Source organism: Sitophilus oryzae, unplaced genomic scaffold (genome assembly GCF_002938485.1).
Source record: "Sitophilus oryzae breed Bouriz unplaced genomic scaffold, Soryzae_2.0 scaffold_296_pilon_pilon, whole genome shotgun sequence".
Lineage (NCBI taxonomy): Eukaryota > Metazoa > Arthropoda > Insecta > Coleoptera > Curculionidae > Sitophilus > Sitophilus oryzae.
The window spans coordinates 410331-437485 of record NW_022146858.1 but is presented as its reverse complement, the minus strand read 5'-3'; the positions used below and the strand labels follow the sequence as shown (position 1 = coordinate 437485).

At 32.0% G+C, this 27155-nt stretch overlaps 1 protein-coding gene across 1 annotated transcript in view; it reads left to right on the top strand.

Moving 5' to 3' along the window:
* The window catches only part of LOC115884501 (nuclear pore complex protein Nup154), a 41236-nt gene extending 14081 nt beyond the window's left edge, over positions 1-27155 (top strand). The window contains exons 11-19 of the mRNA XM_030903097.1: positions 6205-6410; positions 6463-6737; positions 6797-6944; positions 9010-9269; positions 9328-9568; positions 14570-14804; positions 14863-14983; positions 15040-15168; positions 26705-27155. Coding sequence (XP_030758957.1) covers positions 6205-6410; positions 6463-6737; positions 6797-6944; positions 9010-9269; positions 9328-9568; positions 14570-14804; positions 14863-14983; positions 15040-15168; positions 26705-26831 — 1742 coding nt within the window. The 3' untranslated portion in view covers positions 26832-27155. The remainder of the gene's footprint in view (positions 1-6204; positions 6411-6462; positions 6738-6796; positions 6945-9009; positions 9270-9327; positions 9569-14569; positions 14805-14862; positions 14984-15039; positions 15169-26704) is intronic.

Sequence of the window (27155 nt, the reverse complement as noted above, 5' to 3'; positions counted from 1 at the left end):
TACTACCAACATTTACATGTGACAATGTAAAATAAAACAACAAATTATTGATTCTACCCTACATCATATTTTTACACGTTTTGAATAAAAATTAGTAAGTAGTATTTGAACACTCTGTATATGACATTCCCAAAGCGTACAAAATTTTAGTTCCTTCAACACAATAAATTTATTTTTTAGCTTTAACAACTTTTGAGAAAACGATAATATTGTGATTTATTGTGCTGTTCTAATGCTATTACTAGTATGGAATTATATTTTTTCCTTACTAACTACTCTTATTTACAAAAAATATGTCAAAAAATCAGAGTCAAAAATATTTTCTAAATTGACTGTTAGATGTAATAACTCGTTCTACTTAATAACTCGATTTCTAATGTTTCGCGTATCCACACACAAAATTTCAGTTTTCTAGTGAGCAGTTTTTGAAATAAGGCGAGAATATAGTGCTTTTTGATCACCCTATACCAAATGACTTTATAGGAAACATTGCATAGAAAAAAATTATATAGAAGAACCCTTGTTTATATATTAATAGTTAGTCAATGTGCCTGTATAAGTCGATGCTGCCAACTGGTGGCAGAAATTAAAACGTAAAAAGGGGGCGGAGACTATTGAATTTGGCAAAGAAGTAGGGACTATGAATTCTTCGAATTTAATTCTCGGTAAAGAATAAAATATCTTATCTGATTCGAACAGAATTTATACCTCAAAGCGTTATTTACATTTTTTATTTTTGGACATGGATTTATATTTATTTTGATTTTCATGGCCACTTGTTGGATACTAAAGTATTATATTAGGTATATAAATATTTTATTTTTAGATGGATAATTAAAGAATATAATATGAAACTATACCTACCTACGTCTGTAACTTTCTAAAAAGTGTGGCGGATTTAACATAATGTTTTTTTTAAATGTAACATCCTATTTTATTTTAGATTCTGCGTAAAATTCTATTACTTGTTTTACGTATATTTCTTGTATAATGGTGTAAGCTAAAACTAGTTTTATAATATTTCAATTTGTTGATGAAGAAAAAATATTAGATATTTATATGTAGATATTTCAGGTAGATGCTACAGGGTGTTCAATATATATTTTTTAAATTCGACTACGTATTTAAAATAGAAAAATATCTGCAGATTCTTTCAATGATGCAGCCTATACTGAGTGTTTTTTCAAAAGCGGTTCACCTCTATAACTTTTGATTTTTTTTCGTGTAATTCGTATTCCGTTAGTTTCGGTCACTTCCTGTTTCACCGGAAATGTATACGAGTACAACATTTGATTTTTAAATGGTACCCTCGGTATTTTTTATACTTTATTTGATAGAAAATGACATTCTGAATAGAATGACATATATCATATGTCAACTTTTGACATTTTCAATTAAAAAAATAGCATTTTAAAATTCAATCTAGTGTTAGAACATGGCAGTGTTAAAACCATTAATTTTTAATCAAGGAGCTTCGGAAAAATTGATTTGATCGTCTAATATTTTTTGTGTCTTTTCCTTTTTGGTACCTGGTAAATAGGTAATTTGGTACCACACACTTCGTATATCGAGTCAAACTGTCGTTACCTTTACGACCGGTCACATGTTGTTTTTTATCATGGCACTCTAGATTGTAATTTAAAATATAATTTTTTAAGTAAATATGTCAAAAGTTGACATTAAATTATTCTATTCACAATGCCATATTCTGCCAAATAAAGTAAAAAAATACCACGGTACCATTTAAAAACCAAGTTGTAGTCATTTCCGGTGAAACAAGAAATAACCGAAACTAATTTAATACGTCAATCAAGCCACTTTTGAAAAACACCCGGTATATTATAATTTTTTCTGATAGATTTTACAAAATTCTTCAATTTCTATTAATAATGTCATATAACTATATAAATTACTTTAATGCTTAATAATAAATAATTTTTGTTTTGTCATGGCAAAACTTGTTATAGTGTAAATGAAGTAAAAGAAGGATAAAAATTGAAAAATTCAGAACAGATTGCAAGCTGTATAGAGTATAGATGTACTTAATATACTTTCTTAACAAATGTTGAAAGGTTTTGTAAAATCACTAGAAAAAATAATAATATATAGGATCAGCCAAAAAAAACTGTTTGAACACAGTGTAGCATCTAACTCCAAGTATTTTTACATAGCTCTGTAAAACACTCCTACCAAATTTGTGTAGTCCAACTTCGGAAACAATTGACAATTATGTAACATAGGAATAATTTTTTTTTGCAAATACTATTGTAACTGACGTTATTTATAAAAAAAGTTATAGAATTTTAGGCAGAATCGAAAATAAAATAAAAGTTATAAATAAGAGTTTTGCATTAAAAAACATGTTACATTATATCCGCCACATTTTTTGAAGCACCCATTATACTCAAAAATAATATTTGAATTCCCAAAACAAACGGGATAATTAACTTTATTTATTTCCTGATATCTCATTTTATAATATTTCGGAAGAGTCAATCAGGTATCTTATTTTTATAATTATTAGAAATAAATCGGATTTAAAGGATAAGGGATATGTAAGTGTATAACATACGATAAAAAAAACGGCGTCAGAGGTGGCTTGGAACTGAATATCGATGTCATATATTTGTACGTAAACAAATAGACGTCGTTTTTTTCGTTCATACCGTATAAGAAAACAAATTTAATAAAACAAACGCATTTATTAATATATGTATATAGATTTACATAGTATGAAAAATTCGCATTATAATCTCTGAAGGTCCTACCATGGTCCCACCAATGGTTGGTTAAAGTGGCGAGTACCAAAGTGCCAAATTGTCTGCCCACTCAAACGTCTGTCAAAATTATAATGTAGGAAATTCTTAATATGTTTTAATTGGGAATACTTTTAGAAAGTTTCATTTTCACCAAACAAAACTACGTATGTATAATAAATTGCAGTATAATCAACTATAATGCATGATATATACTGGGGGCGTCAAAACTAGATGTTGGGTTTTTCTCGATTATTTCAAACAGAACTCCACATTTTATGACATAAACGTAGTTTTTTCCAACTTTGTTTTGAAAAATAATTTTTAAATCCAAATAATCGATACTTATACAGTAATGTCCTCTTTTGGAATACATAATTATTTTGAGCTGCAGCGATAAAATAAATAATATTTACTGATACGCCAAGTAAAAAAATAATTAGGCAATTATTTTAGACATCTAATTCTTAATTTTTGTCGCTGATAAATATGTAGATACATCACATACTACACCACCCTACAGGACAAACCTACTAATAAAAATTGCGAAAAACAAGTCATGTTTATTCTCAAAGAGACAATTATTGAGAACAATTCAATAACTATTAATTTGGGATATAGATCTTAACAAAACAAAAGTTGGATAAAAGATTTGTTGATTTATGATATAAAATACAGTGTTCCATTTGAAATAGCAAAGAAAAATATAATATATAGTTTTGACTCATCCTGTATATAATACAAAAAAAATAATATAAAGAAAATTTAATCATATAAATAATTTAGGAATTTAGCATATTTTTATATAATTATATGAAGAGAACATTACCTTAAATTAGTTCCAGTAAAAAACTTCCATATTACTTATTTTTAACTTAGAAAGGGCTTTAAATATATATTTTATTATATAAACAAAAAAATTTAATCCAAAAATGGTCAAAATGAACTCTATACGATTACGACATTATAGTATTTTCTGGAATGACAATTTTTTGACAAATTCACCAAGAAAAAATAAAAAATATAGCTTTTCTTTTGACAAACTATACAACTCTAAAGTAAATATGTATTTAAATCTACGAATCATCCTGTATATCTATAAAAATACCTCCCTGTCAAATTTACGCTACTTTTGCATGCAAGCATACCTATTTTACAAAAATATGATTTGAGTGAAAATATAAAATAGGAAATCTGATATGAAGCTTTATCTAAACACAGGGTTGAGTGTAGATAAACAATATTTTACGTTATTAATTAAGAAAAATTATAAAATACACAATATATCTGACAGTTCCAAAAAAGCAAAGTAAGAAATGAAACATAATTTATAGCATAAAATCAGTATTTTTTAAATTTTTAAGTCAACTGGCCATTATCGTTTAATCTATCTATCAATCTATCAAATTTAATGTTTATTATTAAACTTATCTCAGATCTCTATGAGGTAAACTCTAAGATAAAAACTCTAAAAACCAAGAGTGATTTAAAAAACAAATTTATATGAATTTAGAAATAAATATGAACAGTATTTACTCACCTGTAATACAGATGCTTTTTGTTTAATTAAATATGTTTCAAAATATTATCCAGCAGGTACAAAATACACATTACACACCACGTAAACACAACACATAAAACTCATAAAATAATAGTTTGTAATCCAAATATTCAAAAATACTGTTTCGTTTCTTCGCGAGGGACGAAAAAATTGATTTTTTAATTATTTAGATATCCATTAAGGTATATTTCAACTCAAAAGCTTATAAATAATTATTTTTTAAGACATAACCTAAACGAAACGAAATCAGAAGTCGAGAAAGATAAACAAAACTGCCGAATTTAGAAACGAATATGACTTTTTTTCCTTTTTTCTTGTCACAGTTGAAACAAACAAGGATAAAGCTATTTTCGTAAAACATGCGTGAAACGTGCTAATAAGTAGCCCAATAGATGTGACCTCGCGCCCTTCCATTTTTGAACGATGGGCGGGTTTAACGCTTGTTTAACGGATTCCCCTCAGAGAAAATCGTAGGGGAATACAAAAATGCAGAACGGGCAAGGCGCCATCTAGAAGACAGGATTTTACTAAGCCCTCATTGTATATCTATTTATACATAATCAAGGGAAGAACTTTTATTTCAGCAAGCTATAATCTTGAATTTTTTTGCACTTAAATCTAGTGTTGGGAAAAATCGGATGATTTCAATCCTCGAGTATTGATCTTCGAGGATTTCAATAATCAGATGATCATCCGAGGAATCCTCGGTCATAAAATTTTCTCTGTATAATATCTCGATCGAAACCTGAATAATACTCGCTGCTGGGTGTTAGTGATTTTGCTTGCTGTTTTTAACACACTGTTGCCATGTACTTGAATGACTTTAATAATATTGTAATAAAAATAAATAATTATTTTAAACACTTTTTTAATAATTTTTGATATTTTCGTGTATAATTTCATGTGGGAAATTTTCATAGTTTTTGCTTTAAATAGTGCTGATTTTGTTTCTTAAACTCCGACTTTGAGGCTAATCTGGCAGCCTTTTAGCACACTTTCAGACCAAATGAAACCAAGTAATTCGAGTCTCTCTTTGTCGGCGGTTGGTCATTGAGATAAAAAATATATTTTGTTTGACTTTTTAATAGCGTGTTTTCACCGAAAATGAACTGTAGTACCTAATAAATTGTGGTAATGTTTTGTTATTGCGTATATTTTAAATTTTTGTTCAACATAATATCCAGTTTTAAAAAGTTTATTGTTTGGGCACAGCTTAACTAATAATCGAAAAAAAATGTTAATGATGATTGTTTCGGATTTTCAACCTCTTTCTCTTGTGGACCCTCATAATAGAAAAATATTAAGTATTGAAATTTTACTTAAGGCTTACAACGAGTCAGCTGTCGCCTTAAAAAGTGTTTGAAAAAAAAATGAAATAAAATATACAGCAATATTGTTATTATTGTTGTTGGCAAATTCTGCCATTCATTCACTTTACACCTACGTTCCAAAGAAATATTATAATTAATATATCACTTATTATTACTTATAAAAATAAGTAATGTATTTCTGTTCAAAAATGCAGGTTACTACTTTGAAAACCGATTATATTACCGGCGATATTCGAGCAACTGATTAAACGGTTATCCTCTATCCTGTATATAAAAGGTTTCAGCATAAATCGTCAATCGCCTGTATCCTCGCGAACAGAGAGGACGGTAAGCCACACCCGATGTTAGTTGCGTGCCGAATAATCCTCGAGGATCGACAAAAATACTCGGGTCATACCGAGGATATGAATACTCGGGTGACCGAGTATTTTTCACTCGAGTGATTCCATCATTACTTAAATCATTTACACGGTATAATTCTTTTCATTTTTATTATTACACTGTTATTAATTAATATGGAAGTCAACTTTTGTATGATTTTGAATATTATTTTTAGGATCTTTACCTGAAAACCAACAACAGATTCTTCAGAGTATAACTTTTAAAGAATTATTTTTATACAGGCAAGATATTTGTAGTGTTTTGATTACCACCCTTGTGAATAGTTATCTCGGAGATAATGCTTCTGTTGATTCAATAAGTAACAAATTGATGGAAGTATGTCCTCATTTATACAAACCAGAAGATGCTGCATTTTCAAAGGTTTGTTGATATATTTTGTGGAAATTCTTTAATAATATTTTCTATTGTTTAGGCAAGCGAATTATTAAAAACCACTAGGACAATACAAAATACAGATGAGAAGGAAGAAATGCTAGTATCTGCATTACAGTTATGTAAAAATATAGCTCCTAATGTAAATCTACCTGAAGTTTGTAAGCAATTTACAACATTGAAAGCTTACAAGGCTGTTATAGAATTGTGTGCTTTTTGTGCACATAAATTAGATCCAGATAATATTGGTGGAAACTTTTATAATAGTGATGACAACGCTGGAGATCAAGAAGGTTTTAGTTACTATCAGAGAAGGTATAGTTTATTACTTAATGTTTCGTAATAATCTTTATTTATCTTGTATTGTTATTTAGGATGGAAATATATAGAGAAATAGTAGTAATGTTGGAGACACTTTACAATGAACAAGAGCCAATTGTCAAGCAGAATTTTGAACCAGATTATTCAAATAGCAAATCTGTTCTTTTAGAAGGAATGGGAGAAACTAAGTTAGATACTACTGTAAGTAAACATTTATATATATGTAATTTAATAATTATCTTTTCTTGGCTGGAAAATGTTAGCATTGATGATTATTTCAACTAAATTAAAATGATCAAAATTGGTTTTGGCCAATGGAGCAAACTAGTTGTAATTATAAATGGACGTTACCGTTGATTGAAAGAATTTGGAAGATAAGCAACTTAATGGGCGAATTCGTGACAAGGCTGATTTGATTTTCCCTTACGTCTCAAGTGCTGTATGGTGGAGACACCAATCGTTCTGCGGCCAACGCATAAAACACTTATATTCTCTAATTTAGCCAGCGAAGGCATAACGAAAACGGTGTGGAACTGAAAGCGACCGTGTTGCCATACTAAAATGGGTAGTGTTTGTAATACATTTGACGAAAATATTTTTGGATGAAATCCGCGTTTATATATTGAAAATTTATTTGTGTCAAACATGGAATAAACGACAAAAATAAAAACTCTTTTATAGGCACCAGGGTTGGGCAACGACACGTAGAAAATTAATTTTCTACCTGTATGTAGAAAAATGCGTAGAAAATGTGGAATATGTAGAATATTAAGTAGAAAATGTATAAAATCCAAGTACATGTTCAAAATTAATTTTGTATATTTAAAGCTGTTTTTTCCCTTTACAAGTTTCCTCCTGGGTATATTTTCTGTAAATTCTATTTGTGTTAAAACTGTAATACGTGCGTGCGCCGCGCCGTCTCCGTTCTATGACAGTACTAACTACTGAAGATAAGAGGCAGTAATCGATCTGAAGACTAGAATATTTCACTCTGTTTAATCTGAAGACCGCAGAAAAAGGCTGATTTTATAGTACAAGTTTTGGTTCTCTTTTTCAATTTTAATTTTAATGTTATTTATCATTATGTTAGGTGTTATATATTTTTTTCTTGTACCGTTTGAGTTTTACTATTGAGACGTAGTTTTTGTTCAATCTGTTGATATTATTGAATCAGAATAAATTTAATGTCTATTTCAAATAATAGATAAAATCATAGTTAATGTTTTATGACATATTATTATCCATTTCTTAAATAATAATAACGATTAGAGTTCTTGTTATTAATTTATTTTTTGCACTAATCATTGTGTTAAAGTATTTAGAACAAATATAAACGCAAAAAATGGCTTCCATTATACAAAACTAATTTTCTACAAATGGACATGCAGAAAATGTAGACAATTAGTTGGTGTATAAAATTAATATTCTACGTGTATAAAAATACTGTAGAATATATAAAATTTTCTACTTACCCAACTCTGATAGGGACTGAATATTTCGTATTATCAAAAAAAATCTTTTGGTTGGCTTGAAAATGACAATTATTGACATTGACCATAATATTTACATATAAAATAACAGCGATCTTCATTTTTGAGCAACTAAATCTTCAAGTCTGACGCCGTTCTTTGTTTCTTCATATAATATTATATTAAATTGTTTAATGATAAAAAATCCGTATTATTAACGTACTGTATCCAAAATCCGTAAATCTACGGATTAATCAGTAGTTCTGGCAACACTGTCTTTAGCAACCACTCACTCTGTCGACTGAAAGCAGAACTAACAGGACATTACTCTTTATCCGCTGCGCTGTAAACAAATACGTTTAAAATAAAGCATACGGAGGGTACCGCTTAAATTCCTGTCTCGATATTGAAGGATGGCTATAGAATTTCAATGCATTTCTTACATAAGTCTATCCTTGTGTTGTAGGAGGTTTGACTAAACAAGGATGAACCTATGTCTTGAAACCATTCGACTCGATTTTCTGTTCTCCTTCAATACTGGGACGTACATCCTCTCATTGCTCTTATGGGGAGGCCGTCGTATATTTTATTTAAACGTATTTGGCTGTAAACGACTATCAGCGCGCAGCAGCGCAGGGCTAAACTAAATCTCGCAATTCTCAGACAGGCTGACGGTAACGCCAGCTACATCTCGGACAGGTTTTGTGCCGCAAAAATCACCCATAAGGTTGCGCATCTTCTTATTTCTTCAATCAACGATGTTATTAAATTCTAAAAATTGTATATTTTTCTTTTAGTTACATCAAATAATAGATGAAATCTTGTTTTATGATGATGAATTAATGCATATAGCTCTTTATGAGTGGATGGTTAGTAAACAGATGACCAACGATCTGATTAAAATCGGTAAACCTTCATTGGAAAATTACCTCAAACGTACATCTATTCAGACGCCAGATAATATCGCTGTAATGGATCTTTTATGGAAATTTTATGAAAGCAATAATAACCATGCGGCAGCTGCCAAAATATTAAACAATTTAGCCTCGAGAACCGGGTAAATTACTTAAAATATTAACTATTTGCATGGATCATATTTTTCATTTTATTTTTAGACATAGTGTGACCCTAAAAGAACGGATAGTGTATTTAGCGCGAGCCATCATGTGTATGCGTAGTGACAAAGTCGGTTATGCACCATATTTAGGAGTTTTCTTAAGAGATTTAGAGGATAAAATGGAGGTGGCCAAAGTACAAGAACTTATTTTAGACCAAATAACTAATATGCGAGATCAGATTCCTAACTCAAAAGAAGCAATTGCTGCATTAAATAGTGGATTATATGAAATATCTCAGGTATGTCTAAAATATAACTGGATTTTATCTGTTGAAGTACAATTTTTCCATGATTAATTCAATGGTGGATTTTTTTTCGTTTTTCGTTCTCGTCCATCAGAATCGAAAAAAATACTATACTATATAGTTCATATCAAATAAACTTTTAGTCACGTGAATAAGCTTGATCGGCACAACATTGCCCACTTTTACACATTTTCTTTAATCAAAATATATATTTTATGAAATAAAAAAAATAATTATAAATATATTAACAGTTATTACTTACATCAACAAAACTCCCCCTTCTTAACAGCACTTGTTCCTTGAGTGCTGTTAAGAAGGTGAGTTTTATAAAGGGTCATTACTATCGTTTTCCCGTTCAAAATATTCTAATAAAGCTGCAATGAATTTTTTACATCTTATATACTTCGCACTAAAAAAGGTTCTAAAAGAACTATGTTCGACTGCAAGGTCTGCTAGTAAACATTTTTAAGCTTAAAGTATCATAACACTATTTATTTAAACAAAAAACTCGTAATACAAAACTAAAGCAAAGAGTAGATAAGACAAGAGACGACAGATCGCGCGATACCTTTCATGTTTGAGTGGTGGGGAGAGTGACCTCGTCTCGCTTGTCCCTTTAAATTTTCGTAATTTTTTCGCGAGAAATTTAAAACTTGCCTGTATAGCTTATAAATAGTTACTGTATGGGTAAAGAAATAAATAGAAACGAAAAAAAAATGAGTTTTCTAAATTTTATATAAAATAAATTATAATTAGAAGAATATTTTGTATATCGTTGGTAAACAAGATAAAATGACCAAGTCGATTTGTAAGAAATGTCTTATTTACGTGTATTTTTTTACATATGGACTTGAACAAGTGTAATATCACAATGTGGAGTTTATGTACAAAAAAATAGAGTTGCTCAATTTTTTTTGTAAAAATATATTACAAGCTTCTAAGCATGTCTTCGATCTATGGATTACATCTGGTTTAATAACATAATTATATAGTATATTTCTATAAAAATACCGAGAAAACGGAGGGCTTCCGCTTTTTAGGATCCTTTGGAAAAGAGTGAAATATTATGTTTGTCGAAGAATAAGACCTATTTTTGCAGTCTTTATAAGCACATACATTGCCACCATCTCGTCTTTTCCTGCTACTCGTGTCCTGTTCAGTATTCATATTTAACAATAATTACAAATTAGTACGCAACAAAAACGATACTAAAATTAAACCTTAAAAACTCTTAAAATGATAATATATCGAAAAACTCTGAAAACACACTTGAAAGAGGCAAAAATGCAAGAAAACAACTAATCAGATTTGTTTATGTTTAAGCCTGATTAGCACAGCTGATTAGCGTCCTAAAATCATAGGTTAGAATAAATAAAATACGCCGTTGTCAGATTTTATCTGTTTATCTTTGAAATCGATCAACTTAGTCATTCTGTTTCTTTGATATTATTAGTACATTGCGAAAAAAGAACCTAAACCAACCTAAACTAAAAATTTACATTTCCGTATTAACATACGTTACTTATATCCTTATATTATTAATTTATTTTCAGAAAATTTTGTTTATTTTTCAAAGAAATATATTTGGCAACAGACAAAATGGGACTTGATGGGACCTTTAAATTTTGATATATCTGCGTCTCTCTCGCGAAATTCGACTTCTTTCTTCACTGTCGTCTCTTGTCTTATCTACTAAAGTCAAAGAATATACTAAAGTGTTAAAACGAATGACAATATCAGGAAATAAATAAATGTGTCAACTTGACATTTTTTACAGCAGAGCTACCATCTGAATTCCCAGCGGGAAATTTAAATTCCAGTTAATCAGCTCGGCGATGGCCATGGTTGGCAACAATGAACTTAAAAATTGCGCCCTCGATTACGTAACTAAAAGTTTAATTGGTATCAAATATAAATAATAATTGGATATAATAAAAAATAATAATTATTTCTATAGCTTTGTGATAGGTTCATTACAGAAAATATATGCGAATTTTATTTAATTTCTAACATTTTTAATATTTAAAGGTGACATAGCTACATATTTTTATGTAACAAACCCAACACCAAGGTATTGCATCATTTACAGCATAGAGACAAAATACTACAGATGGCTTGTTAATAATCTGTCTGTTATTTTACCAATGCTATTTAGAAACATTTTCTTGCAACAGTTTTTACATTATAAAATAATACCAGTGCACTCACAGAGTTACGATAATATACCGAACTTGTAACAATTGTTCTAAAATGTAATAGTCCAGCAACAGTGAGTGCGCTTGATGATAGCTGCGCGATGCCGTTTGAGCGGCGCCTCAAAATAATTCAAGGTGTGGATTTTAAATGAGAGCGCTCACATTGATGAAGCAACGCGCCGCTCTCATCGTTACATTAATCACAACGATTAGTACCAGAAATAAACTAATAACAGTATCTCTAATTGTTATTTATGTACGTATGTCAAAAAAGCTTAACTATAACTATTAACTTAGGAGGATGCTTGACAGTGACTGCTGCGTCATTATAATTCACAGGCATATCGTATTTTCAGTCATTTTTTGGATGTCGTCTGTCAAAATCTTCCTTGATTTGTTACACACTATAGTCGAAGTTTGCAGATATCTCAGAATTTTTCAATAGTAAGATTAAAGTTTACAGAATAATTCTGTGCAATTCTGTAAACTTTGGTAAGACTCAAACAGAACAACAAAAAAAAATGATAATATCTAACATAATGAAAGTAAAACAATTTCGCCACTGCACTGCAAAAAAATCTACAAAATAAAATAATTATTTTTTGTAAACACTTCTGGCGTTAAACCTAAACGGACGCTGCTTGTCAGAAGTTATGTTTACAGTAATACAAATTTGCCTAACAAAGAAAAATAAAATGCTTAACGTTTCGGAAAGTTATCTCTTTCCGTCGTCGGAAGCAAAAAAAATACAAAGAATAAAGAAAAAAACTATTTAAAATATTTAAATTCAACTATTCGAGAACACTTTACTTTTTTAAAATAGATACGTCTACAAGAAATCGTTGACGTTCTGTTAAAATGACGTTTTTAACTTGATATTTAAACTTCAAAATTAACAATTAGTACCTGATAACAATTACTTAATAAGGTAAAACCAAAAAGCCCCAAACTTTCTGTATGATTATTTTTAAATTTTACATATGTTATGTTTATTTATCTTGTTGTATCTATTGTTCTTTAAAATCAAAGAAAGGATTGCCATACATTACTAACATCTACAGATGCATGAGCAATACATTTATTTTTATTAGATAAAAGCCTCTTTTATTTTTCTTTTAGAGGCCATCGCTTCTTTCATTATAATTTTGGCGTTATTAAAATTTATTCTGTGCCCTGTGTCCCAAGAATGCTGACAAATCTTAGATATGTGAAAATCTCCCTTTCGTAAATAATCTTTATGTTCTTTAATTCTAACATTTAAGGGTCTAGATGTTTCACCAATGTAAAATTTATTGCATTCACAGGGTATTTGGTATATTACATTTTTTGTTTGTTGTTCTGTATTCATTGGGTTGCAGTGCAGTGGCGAAATACCCATAAAGGATTTTTTTGGAAAGATGAATCCGCCACATAGGTATAGACATTTTTTTACAATTCAGATATAGTTTATGAAGCCACAGGCTTTTTATGGTAAAATTAAAAAAAGGAACAACGAAAACTTTCAAGGAAAAAAAATCAGACTATATTCAGATTAAACAAAAAAAAAAATTCTTATCGTCTTCAGATCGATTACTGTCTCTTATCTTCAGGGAGTTAGTACCGTTAAAGAATAGAGATATAGCGCGCGTACATACAGGGTGTCCTAGAAATAAGTGCAAGTATTTTAACTGGCAGTATAGTTCAACCCCAGAAACACGCCTATGAGGTTTTTTTCACGAATAAATTTTTTTTGAAAATTCGAAATTTCTTGAAAAAATGTTTGGAAATTTTTTTAGTTTTTAGTTAAAAAACATAATTTCTTGATAATATGGCAACATAGATATTAGATTAAATCTACAAGAAAGAAAATCCAGTGGTTCTCAAAATTTTAGCTGTAGTGCGACCTGGTTACCCAACAATTGTTTGTTTAATATTTCATTAATTATTGCAACAACAAAAGCATAGCATACCATTTTTTGTAACTAGGTTAGCTAATTCGAATAAATGTATTCAAAGGGTGAACATGTGTTTGATTTTTCCCGTATTGGAATAAGACGACATCACATAGCAAAAAATCATTTGTTTTGGAAATTTTCAAAGTAAAATAACTTCCTTATTTTGGACTTATTTGAAAAACCATAAAGAGAAAATATGTTTCTTTTATCGAGATCTACCACCCCTTAAAATACTTGCACTTATTTCTGGGACACCCTGTGTATTACAGTTTTCACACTTATAGAATTTAAACAACATAGAAACAAAGAAACTTCTAAAATGAAAAAAAAACGGCTTTAAATATATAAAATTAATTTTCTACTTGTTCTCAGATTTTATACATTTTCTACTTAATATGCTATATATTCTACATTTTCTAATTACTATTCTAATTAAAAATTCATTTTATTTTCTACGCGTCGCTACCCAACCCTGCTTAGACGTCATCTGGCTTGGCGCGGTTCTTTGAAGTATTTTTATCATATTTTTATACATAACTGAATGAATGATATTATTGAAACAAAAAAAATTGGAAAGTTCCCCATTCTAACTGTTATTTAGAAATAACTGCCTTGTCCACTTGTACAAAACATTCAGATATTTTTCTGATTAATATAGTTGTAGTGTTCATTTTTTAGCATTAATTGTTTTATTAATTATTATTATTATATATTAATTATTATTATATTATTTATCATTAATTTGATAATTGTACTGCTGTACTAAAATTTTTATGATTTAATTTACAAATATTCTGTAAACATTATTCTATTTAATAATTCAATTGACTTACATAAAAATTCATGACATATTGTGCTCTTTTTAGCTTTATGAGAACTTTGCGGAACCATTCAGTCTTTTAGAATGCCAGTTAGCTATTATTGATTGTGCAGGATATACTGAAAGTGATAATGCTTTAGTAAAATCAATATGGCAACAAATTCTAGCTAATGAACTGAGAAAGTCTTCAGGTAGTGGCACTGATAGGATGAGTCAGGTTCTAAGTAAAGTAAAACATTTAGCAAGACAATACATTAACTCAAATAATTGTTTTCCACTTGGTGAGTATTATTTTATTAATTATATAAGTAGGTGTTTAATGGTACTTTTTTTCTGTAGCTTATATAGTGGGAGAATTAGAAATGGTTAATGCAAAACTTAAAGGAGATAAACATTTGGTATCAACTATGTTAGCATCCGTGAATATTCCATTTGAAAGGTTAATTCAAGTATACAACCAGTAAGTACTCTAATAGTCTAATTGTAAACAGTTTTTTAATTTTTATTTTTTTTTAGTTTAATTACTTTGTCAGTAAATTTGGATTTCTGGCAAAGTGAAGAAAATGAATTTCATTTGTCTGAAGCAACGGCTGCATTAATAACGTGTTTTTTAAATAACCACGATTCATTTAATAGTGTGGAAAAGTAAGTATGAATTTTAGGAAGTAAATGTAGATTATATGACTTTTTTGTTTTAATAAGGCCACTGATAATTTAATGAAATATTATGTTTGTCAGGTGATCTAGATGTGATTTATTAAACATTGACATTTTTTTCAAAAATTTATATCTAATACAAAAAACATAGAAATTTATTTTTTAAATTTATTTTTAATAATTTTTGTGAATCGTGTGAATGATTATCATGTGTGTAATTTTTTCAGTTGTGTAATTAAATACAGTCGAACTCGGTTATAACGAAGGGACAGAAAAAACTATGCGTTATAAGAAATTTTATGTTTATATATTATAAAGAAAAAAAATGTATACCTCTGTGGCGGATTCATCTCTTCAAAAAAGTCCAATGGGTATTTCGCCACTTGTACTGTAAGGAAATCTAAAAAATAAATAATTACTTTTTGTAAACGCTTCTGCGTTAATCCAAAGGAGACTAGCTTGTCAGCAGTTATTGACTAATATACAAATTTGCCTAAAGCGGCGGCTACACGACATCAACTTGCCTGCACGGTATAGTTTGCGCAAACTAGAAGGAATACTGTGCGGTGTCCACACATACATACATACATACAGCCGTTACTCGCTGACGAGTATTCGACACACATAAACAAAATGGTCACGCAAGGCGTTTTCTTTCATGAGCTTTTCTGTGACTGAAAAGCCCGATACGTGATGTTATCTGCCTACCGCACTCCGGACATTCAAAAATCTCATTGCTTTGTTGCCTCTCTACTTTTTGTTGCCGCTGTTAACTGAGTTTACAACCCTTTCTCCATTGAGTTCTATTGTGAGCTGCTTTTTTCCCACTCATTCTGCATGTTAATTCCCTTTAAATTTTCGTGGAAAATGTCCTTGTATCTTTTCAGTTGTCCACCCGGCCTCCTCTTACCGTCCACAAGCTCACCGTAAAGCAGAGATTTTGGTATGCGGTTTTCTTGCATTCTGCATACGTGACCAGCCCATCTTAAGCGGGATTTTGTGACCATGACTTCAATACTCTCGCAGTTAGATTTTTCAAGGACCGATACGTTTGAGACATGATGGAACCACCGGACTCTTAAGAGTTGTCTAAGGTGTCTCTGTTGCAACTTGTTCAATGCGTTCATGTGTCGGCGGTAAGGCACCCAGGTTTCGCTCCCATATATCATGGTGGGGATTATAATTGCTCGGTATACTGTAATCGTGATGCGTGGCGTACTCTTGAATCTGATTCGCTTTTGTGACCACCAGTTATCCTTTACTTGGCGCAGTTCTCTTCGAAGCGTGTTGTTGGCTGCTTTAAAGTTGTCTACCAGCTTGGATTATGTGGATTTGCAGTGACGGCTTGATATGCTCTATGCTTTTGTTCCAACAAAGCCTGTATATGCGGTTGATTTTCGTCAAACCAGTCTGGTTGTTTCTTTTTGTTCGACTTTCCCAGTACTGCTTCGCTGGTTTTATGAATCGCATCCCTTAATTGTGTCCAGCCTTGTTCAGCTTCCAATACTGAGATTGAAGTTATCGGTGGAAGTGATTCTTTGATGGCTTCCCGGAGGGCGTCGGCGGTATTGTTGTTTTCTAGACCCCGTACGTTCAATCTGGTCATGTTGTTTTGCTTTTTACAGCGTGGATGTTTGGGTTTTAACTGGATTTTCATTTTTGAAATTAAAAGTCGGTGGTCAGTGCCGCATTCGGCATCTACTCTAGCTTTTGTGAGCCTAACATCTTTTAGATGCGTCCTTCGAACGATTATGTGGTCCAATTGATGCCAGTGGCCTGATCTAGGATGTTTCCAGGTACCTTTAAACTTGTCCTTCAACATGAACCACGTATTGGTGATGCAAAGATTATACTCTGCGCATGTTGTTAATAAGCGTTCACCATTGCTATTTGCGTTTCCCATTCCATGTTTTCCCAATACGTCAGGCCATATTTCCTGTTGTTTGCCTACACGGGCATTAAAGTCACCTAGCAAGATGATTCGTTCGTGCTTTGGAATTCGTTGAAGGGCATTTTGTAAAGCTTGGTAAAATTTATCCTTATCTTCAATTTTAGCGTCAAGGGTGGGAGCGTAGGCACTAATGATGTTGACGTAAGTTTTGTCTGATATGGGGTACCTTAGGGTCATAAGACGTTCGGAGACACCAATAGGTACTTCTGTTAACTTGGTGGCGATTTCGTTTTTGATCGCAATGCCTACACCATGAATTCTCCTGTGTGTTGCGGGATGACCTTTCCAAAAGAAGGTGTAATGCTCCTCAGTGAGACTACCTTCATCTGCAAAGCGTGTTTCGCTTAGAGCGGTAACATCTATATTTAATCGGTGGAGTTCCTGTGAGACCAGTGCTGTTCTTCTCTCTGGTCGATTTGAATTTATCTTGTCCAGTAGAGTGCGGACGTTCCACGCCGCGAACGTGAAACATTGATGTTTTTTGTTTCTCCGATGATACGCTCGAGTAGGCACCCCCTCCCGGAGATCCGATTGAGGGGTATTTTACCTCCGGACGATAATTTTGTCCCACTCGAATGTTCCATCATTGCTGTGTGTAAGCTGCGTGAAAAGGTTTAACTGTGGCGGTTACGCTGCCGCACAGTTTTGGCTGCAACTGTAGCACGGGATGGCTATGGCACAGTGAGGACTGCGACGATAGTTCCCTTGTGCTACGTTCTCGGCCGGCTAGGTGTATTTTATTACTCCTTTTCCCCAGAAGATGGTAGGTCTGAGGGTTGTATAAGGTTATACCGCCTATACTCGGACGTCAGAGCCTCGTTTGTGTAAACAGGGTGCACCACGTGAAGGTGAGGTTGACTTTTGGGTAAGCTAGGCTATATGTATCGCTTCAATACCCCTTGCACCCCTGGTGTCCACACGATGCAAGCAAGAGCGTACATTCGTCATTATTTTTATTCTGAATTTGTGGTTCCGTGGAAATGTCAAGTGACGAATTATTGTTTTTTCTTGCTTATTATTAAAGAAAAAACAGCAAAATAAACGGTATAGATCGAAGTGGAGTAAAAACTCACTTAAATAGAAAACCATTTTCTTGTACACATCATTTTTTCTGTTTCTATCGGAATAATTTTTCAATTTTATCTTCCATAGACATGGCAACGATCAATATATTTCAATAAAGCTCGTCATAAACTCCTTATTGGAATAAGTACGAATATCAGACATTTTCTAAGAGTTGATAACTAATAACACAAAACCCACAAAAGTCATAAAACTGTACCTTGAACTCGCTGATACCGTCTACACGTATGATATCACCGCACAAACTGGTTTGCGCAAACTAAAATCTTTAGCAGCGCGACGTTTACGCAGGCCGCGCTTGTTGGTTTGTGCGTGCTACCGTTTTACCGTCTACACACAGCGAGTTCCCGATACAAACAGGTTTGCGCAGGTAAGCTCGTAGTAAAGCTTGTACGTGTAGCCGGCCCTTAACGGACAAAAAATGCTTAGCGTTTCGGGACGTATATCTCTTCCTGTCGTTGGAAGCAAAAAACACAAAGAACAAATAAAAAAACAATTTAAAATATCTAAATAGAACTGTTCAAGAACACTTTCTGTTAAAATGTATTTTATTTTGTTGATTTTGTTACAGTACAAGTGGCGAAATACCCATTGGGCTTTTTTTGAAAAGAAGCTTTTAAGGTACGAAAATAAGAAAATGTAGGCATTTTAATAATGCCTGATTGAATAAAAAAACTTTAATTCTGAAATAGGTTGTATGAAATGTTAAAAAAGTATTTCGGACTTTATATACATATATCGGAATGCATTGTTTATGGCTAAAAATAGGAGTACATAGGTACAGGGTGATTCAAACTTCCCGCCCTTGGCTTATAACAGGAAAAGGAAAACTCCAAATACAAATTTCGAAGACAGGATTTGAATGGCAGTGTGTAAGGTATATTCTTTCGTATTTAAACATTTTTCAACTTTTTTCAAAATGGTTGAAATAACGTCAAAAAAAAATTCACAAAGTCATCGTTTTTTTTTCATATTCTGAAAGAACATATTTTTTTAAACAACTTTCATTAAAAAAGTTTTTCTCTATTTTAATTTGACTGAAGGGGTAAGTTGAGATTCTTTTAAAAATGTCATCTTTAGAGTCTCATAGCTTGTAAACAAATAAAGATAGAAAAAAACTTTTTTAATGAAAGTTGTTTAAAAAAATATGTTCTCTCAGAATATAAAAAATGATGACTTTGTGAAAAAAATATTTTTTTGACGTCATTTCCACCATTTTGAAAAAAGTTGAAAAATGTTAAAATACGAAAAAATATACCTTGCACACTGCCATTCAAATCCTGTCTTCGAAATTTGTATTTGCAGTTTTCCTTTTCCTGTTATAAGCCAAGGGCGGGAAGTTTGAATCACCTTGTACATTCAGACAAATAAGCTCATAAGTCCAGCATCACTTGGAAGAAGTGATAAATTGAATTATCATCAACTGTAACATATTCATTTAGATTGATCTTTAGTATAGGGAGATGGGGTTTCGGCGCCAGGGGAGGAGGGCAGGCGTCAGGGCAGTGAGCGCTGGGGTGCGATCGAGGGTGGTGAGATCATAGCGTTGGCTTCTCGAGCCCAAAAACATTATTAGAAATATTGTTGAGTTGTTTGTACTTCGAAATTTGTTTCAAAGACATCGGAGAATGTCCTCTCACATCCAATTCCTGTTCAACAGCTTGATCATTTTGAACTCTGTTGGTATGTTGGCTCCGATGAATTGGGAGAAAGGCAGCTAAGCCCCGTGGCACACTGTGCGTTTTTGCGGTTGCCGCAGAAACGCAGAGATCGCTAGAGCTCGCACTGGTTTGGGTCGTGGCACTTCCAGTAGATTGGATTTGTTCAACTAAAAAATAATATACTTAAAATTTTTGAAAAAATATACAATAAATAAAAACTCACCATTATCTTAAAATGTCTTGCCAAATTGTCTTTTATGATGAACACCGTTCCACATAACCTGTACAAAAACTTTTTTTATTTTTTTTTTGCGCTACAAATCGACTAATTAGGACGAGAAGTGGCTTTAGACTGGTGTGAATTGAAAAATATTGTGAGTTGTTTTGCTGGGAACAATGCTAGACAGGAAACCTGATAATGCCAGTTTTTTACGCAATGTATTTTTCACCAAGTTTGATACTTTTATTTTTCTGTTATTATTTATCGCTAAAAATGATCTGGAATATTCTAGAAAAACAAAAATATGGTCATAACTGTTATACCGAAAAACCGCAGGAATTGAGTAAAACAATTGATAAAACCTTTTTATTTTACATGTGTTAGGGTTTGGTTCGGTTAGATTACTAATTAGATTTATTTTATTTTACTTAAATATTTATCGCTAAAACCGAACGGTGGGAACGTCTATTTTACAGTTTATTTTTTCACACTGTATACAGGGTGCTACAAATTCGAGGTACGAGCATTAGTATCTCAGAAACCGTAATAGATACGAAGATGGTTAAATTGGGGCAAAGTTGCTCTTTGGGATGTTCACCAAGATGCCATCAAAAAAGTTTTAAAAATTTGATGGGTTGCTGAGTTTTTTTGGAAAAAACGTTTTTTTTTGAGAATCAATTTTATTTTTTCCTGTCGTTACTTTTTAGAAAATCAAGAAACTAATTATACAATCTTATAGCCACTTTATTAGGGCTATCTGATAGTATTTTTAGATTTTCAAATTAGCTGATAATTATCTCACAAATTTGTGAGATACAGAGGTCAACTTATTTTTTTAAATACGGACCTGCACTTTTTAATTCAAGTTTTGAAAGAACTCCGTTTACTGAGTATAATGACATGCTACACTTGATACTTTTTTGTTTTGGTTACTTTAACAATAACATAACTATTTAATTATTATTTAAAATGATTTCAAGTCCGACTCTGGTTTTTTAAATTATTTAATCTGATTATATTCATCGCAACAATATTGATCAGTGCTAATTAACATTGAATAAGGAAAATGGAGCCAATTGAAAGATTCAAATAAATAATATCCAGGTCAGCAATTTAAAGATATAATTTTTAACTTTTTTATTGAGAATTTGACATCTCAGTGTACAGGGTGGTCGAAATTGGTCTGTTTTAACAGAGAAAAATTTAGCTAGAAACAGAGCTACTAACAGATAGCTCTAATAAAGTGGCTACGAGAATGTGCAATTAGTTTTTTGATTTTCTTAAAAGCAACGATAGGAAAAATTAAAATTAATTTTCAAAAATATCCGTTATTTTCAAAAACTCAGCAATCCTTGAAATTTTTAAAACTTTTTTGATGGCATCTTGGTGAATATACTAAAGTGCAACTTTGCCGCAATTTAACCATGTTCGTATTTATTACGGTTACCGAGATACCAATGCTCGTACCTCGAGTTTGTAGCACCCTGTATATATTTAAAAAAAGTATTTTTTTATGTTATTATCAATTTTACCATATTATATTTTTGTAAATTATCTAGTAGCATTGCTAATTAATTTTTAAACAATATTTTTAAACCATAGATGACAAATTTTGACAGGTGACAGATGACGTTTGACATTGACTGACTTGACAGTTGAGGTTTGACGCCTAACGTCACTTTCCGGTGCCATAGTGATACTTTTTTTTGTTTTGGTTACTTCAACAATAACATAACTATTTAATTATTATTTAAAATGATTTCAAGTCCGACTCTGGTTTTTTAAATTATTTAATCTGATTATATTCATCGCAACAATATTGATCAGTGCTAATTAACATTGAATAAGGAAAATGGAGCCAATTGAAAGATTCAAATAAATAATATCCAGGTCAGCAATTTAAAGATATAATTTTTAACTTTTTTATTGAGAATTTGACATCTCAGTGTACAGGGTGGTCGAAATTGGTCTGTTTTAACAGAGAGAAAAATTTAGCTAGAAACACAGCTACTAACAGATAGCTCTAATAAAGTGGCTACGAGAATGTGCAATTAGTTTTTGATTTTCTAAAAGCAACGATAGGAAAAATTAAAATTAATTTTCAAAAATATCCGTTATTTTCAAAAACTCAGCAATCCTTGAAATTTTTAAAACTTTTTTGATGGCATCTTGGTGAATATACTAAAGTGCAACTTTGCCGCAATTTAACCATGTTCGTATTTATTACGGTTACCGAGATACCAATGCTCCTACCTCGAGTTTGTAGCACCCTGTATATATTTAAAAAAAGTATTTTTTTATGTTGTTATCAATTTTACCATATTATATTTTTGTAAATTACCCAGTAGCATTGCTAATTAATTTTTAAACAATATTTTTAAACCATAGATGACAAATTTTGACAGGTGACAGATGACGTTTGACATTGACTGACTTGACAGTTGAGGTTTGACGCCTAACGTCACTTTTCGGTGCCATAGTGATACTTTTTTTTGTTTTGGTTACTTCAACAATAACATAACTATTTAATTATTATTTAAAATGATTTCAAGTCCGACTCTGGTTTTTTAAATTATTTAATCTGATTATATTCATCGCAACAATATTGATCAGTGCTAATTAACATTGAATAAGGAAAATGGAGCCAATTGAAAGATTCAAATAAATAATATCCAGGTCAGCAATTTAAAGATATAATTTTTAACTTTTTTTATTGAGAATTTGACATCTCAGTGTACAGGGTGGTCGAAATTGGTCTGTTTTAACAGAGAAAAATTTAGCTAGAAACAGAGCTACTAACAGATAGCTCTAATAAAGTGGCTACGAGAATGTGCAATTAGTTTTTTGATTTTCTTAAAAGCAACGATAGGAAAAATTAAAATTAATTTTCAAAAATATCCGTTATTTTCAAAAACTCAGCAATCCTTGAAATTTTTAAAACTTTTTTGGGGTCTTGTGCAGAACAGGTCCCCACGAAATCGTGTTTTTTTTAATTTTTAATGTGGATCCCATAGTTAATGGAATGGTTTAAAAGAAAAAAATTGTTGGATGAACCACTTTTTCTACGAAAAAAAATAATTGAAAATTCCAAATTTTCACTACATTTCAATGCGAAAACTCCCTATTATAACCTTCATAAAGACGTAAAATACAAGGTTATACACAGTGTTGCCATACTCACCCTGTGTAAAATCGACGAAAACGTTCTACTTTATATTCATTTTTTTACATTTAGTACGCACTTTAAGAACACGAAAAATTAAAAATATAATAAACGAGGCAAAACAAAAACACTATAAAAATAAATTGACAATAAAATCATTACACAGTATTTAGCACAATTGTTTAAAAATATATTTTTCCCGGATTTGTTCAGTAAGATTCCGAAATCGATGTGATCTGCGTACTTCCAAACACTCCCCACCAACCTAACCTAACCAATGCATTAACACCCCCAAATAACCAGGCTAACCAATGCATTAACACCCTCCAAATAACCAGACTAACCAATGCATTACCACCCTCCAAATAACCAGAATATCTAACCTAACCTAACCAATGCATTAACACCCCCAAATAACCAGGCTGACCAATGCATTAACACCCTCCAAATCACCAGGCTAACCAATGCATTAACACCCTCCAAATAATCAGGCTAACCAATGCATTACCACCCTCCAAATAACCAGCCTATCTAACCTAACCTAACCAATGCATTAACACCCCCAAATAACCAGGCTAACCAATGCATTAACACCCTCCAAATAACCATGCTAACCAATGCATTACCACCCTCCAAATAACCAGGCTAACCAATGAATTAACACCCCAAATAACAGGCTAACCAATGCATTAACACCCTCCAAATAACCAGGCTAACCAATGCATTACCACCCTCCAAATAACCAGGCTAACCATTGCATTAACACCCTCCAAATAACCAGGCTAACCAATGCATTACCACCTTCCAAATAACCAGGCTAACCTAATTGAGCCTAATGACAAAACTTCATTGATTACGCGTCGAAAAACAGTATATATTAAAAAATTTATATTTTCGTAGAACCTGAAAAATCCGCAAATTTTATTTCAGAAATTGCTTTAAAATAATCCACACTAACGAATAAGCTACTAGACAGTTCAATTTTTGTTGCACTAAAGTGATAACTTACCGTTTTAAGTCCCTCCGCAACAACTTTATTTCAGAAGAAAATCATATAAAGTAATTTTATTGACAACGTCGCAAATTCTATGCGAAGGCCATAGATGACATACCGATGATCGATTAACTGTCAATCGAAAAAGTCATAAAATTGCTAGCTTGAGCTGATGTAAATAAATATATTTTCTTAATTTTTATGCTTACAAAGAAGATTCGTTACATTTTTGTGCTTAAATTAGATCATTCCACGTCTATATAAGGTAATAAAGTACTATATATGATGATGTTTTACTGAATCCGTGTAGAAAATTTAACATATTTACTGTCCGTCGCCTGTACCTAAAATACGTTTTTTTGCCGCTTTTTAAAGATAAAACACATTCATCCAACAATTTTTATGCTTAAAAATATTCAGTTTAAGATAATCTTGCAAAAAAATCCCAAAAAAGTGTTAAATGCGTTAGGACCTATTGTGCACCAGAGCCACTTTTTTGATGGCATCTTGGTGAATATACTAAAGTGGAACTTTGCCGCAATTTAACCATGTTCGTATTTATTACGGTTACCGAGATACCAATGCTCGTACCTCGAGTTTGTAGCACCCTGTATATATTTAAAAAAAGTATTTTTTTATGTCATTATCAATTTTACCATATTATATTTTTGTAAATTACCCAGTAGCATTGCTTATTAATTTTTAAACAATATTTTTAAACCATAGATGACAAATTTTGACAGGTGACAGATGACGTTTGACATTGACTGACTTGACAGTTGAGGTTTGACGCCTAACGTCACTTTCCGGTGCCACGCCCAACGCTATGATCTCACCACCCTCGACCGCACCCCAGCGCTCACGCCCTGACGATGATGCGACGCCTGACGTCACCCTCCTCCTGGCGCAGAAACCTCCATCTCCCTCTACTATCTTTTTATTTATTTAAAGAGATTGACATTGTTTTCCATCATTATTTTGGTTGATGGGATGGGCTCAAATCCCGCATGACGAAAATAATTTGTGATTGTTTATTGTGTAATATTTATTGTATGCAATATTTTTAATGTATCCAATAGAGTAAATTAAGTCTTCTTTATTTTCAAAAGCTCTTATTAGCTGTGCTAAAATTATTTTGTGACAGTACAATTTTACACCCCACGCGGACCACACCTTGGTCCATCGGTTGTAAAAGAACGTTAGGAGGTAAAAAAATTAGTTTAAAAGAAATTAAGATTTTTTAATCAGGGATGCACTATACAGTTCCACAATAATGCACTATACAGATCCACAATAAGTATAATTTTACTTCTTTTTTTCCGAAGCTCTTTGTCCCATTCCTGAAGTAACTTTAAAGTAACTGTTTACTACAAAGGACTTTGCCAGTCGCGACCATTAGTGGGGTAATAATACTGCAAGTAGCAATATAATACTGCCCGTTGCGTCCATCCGTCTGGAAAGATAATGCATTGTAGTTCGATATTACCGATTGGGCTAATCTATCTGCTAATTTTTACCTTAGAATGTTGAATGAGTGGGAGGGGGGGTTAATCACTGCGACCTTAAAGGTCTATTGTGTTCCCCTTCCTTGAGTTATAACTCATCATACAGTCTATAATCCATTATACAAGGGATAGGGTATTTCCCATTCTCCTGTGACAACATATATTCTTCCTCCGAGGGTATACACACTTCCACGGTTGGGGTTTGGCCGCTTCTCAGTCGAAGAGCTTGCCTCCGGCTGAGGTACCCGTGAGATGGAGGTTGGAGGATCTGTCTCGGTCCCTGTAGTCCAGTAAAGGCTAGTGTTCTATCCAGCCACGCATCCCTTTGACTTGGTCCTGCCATATCGTAGGATTTAGTTTTTTTGGTGAGGTTGTCTCCTTTTGATCCAGGCGGTTAATCCAAGACCCCCCCACAACCTTTACCCGTGAGACATGACCACAGAGAGAGGGTGCTTGGTATGACGGATAGGATAATCCCATATACGTTTTGGTGTAGTTTCCTGACCACGACGCTACAGCAAGGGATAAGATAATGAGATGCTCCTTCGACCCAGCCAAAGTGCCAGAGGGAAACACCAACGACAAGGTTTCGCATCTCCTACAGAAATAATTTTTACCTTAAAAGCGTTCGTTAAAGCCAATCGTTTGCTATAAAGTAGTTTGTTATATCTAACCATGAAAACGACGTGCTTAAATGGAAAGCGATTTGGTACTTGAAATTTTGATCACTAAAACCGAGCGTTTGAGATATCCCCGGTTCGTTATAACCGAGTTCGACTGCATCAATTTCTGAGAAAACATTTTCCTTTGACAGTTTATACTAAAAATGTAATTGTCTTGGATGCGATTTTACAAAAAAAACTTTTTGGTGTGGTTGCAATTTTTTTCGATTGTATCTTTTAAATAGTTTTATATTGCTTTTTATTTACTGCTTATATTTGTTACAGGCGAAAAATTACTGCCATTTGCCAAGATACAGTAGCAGCATTATTATCAAATCTTTACAGTAAAGCGAATAGCGATCACGTTGTTAACCGCATCAGATCAATTCAAGCAAAACTGTCCCGAATTTGATATGGTATAATTAAACTTATGTTGTTTTGAAACAGAGTTTATAAAATAAGGCTGATTTTTTGTTAGCTGATTTGATAATTTTTAAGAAATAATTTAATGCCTACAATGACTGCCAAATCATGTTTTTTTAAACTTTTCTTTCTTATTTATTATATCACTTTTTAAAATGTATTTATGTTTTTTAATTTGTATAAGAATGAAAAAATTTCTTTCTCTTTGTAATGTTATACTCTGCTTTAGAATATGATTAAGTATAATATAATAAAATTATGTAAACTTTTAATATCAATGGTTAAGTAAGCAATATACAAGGTCAGTTTTTTA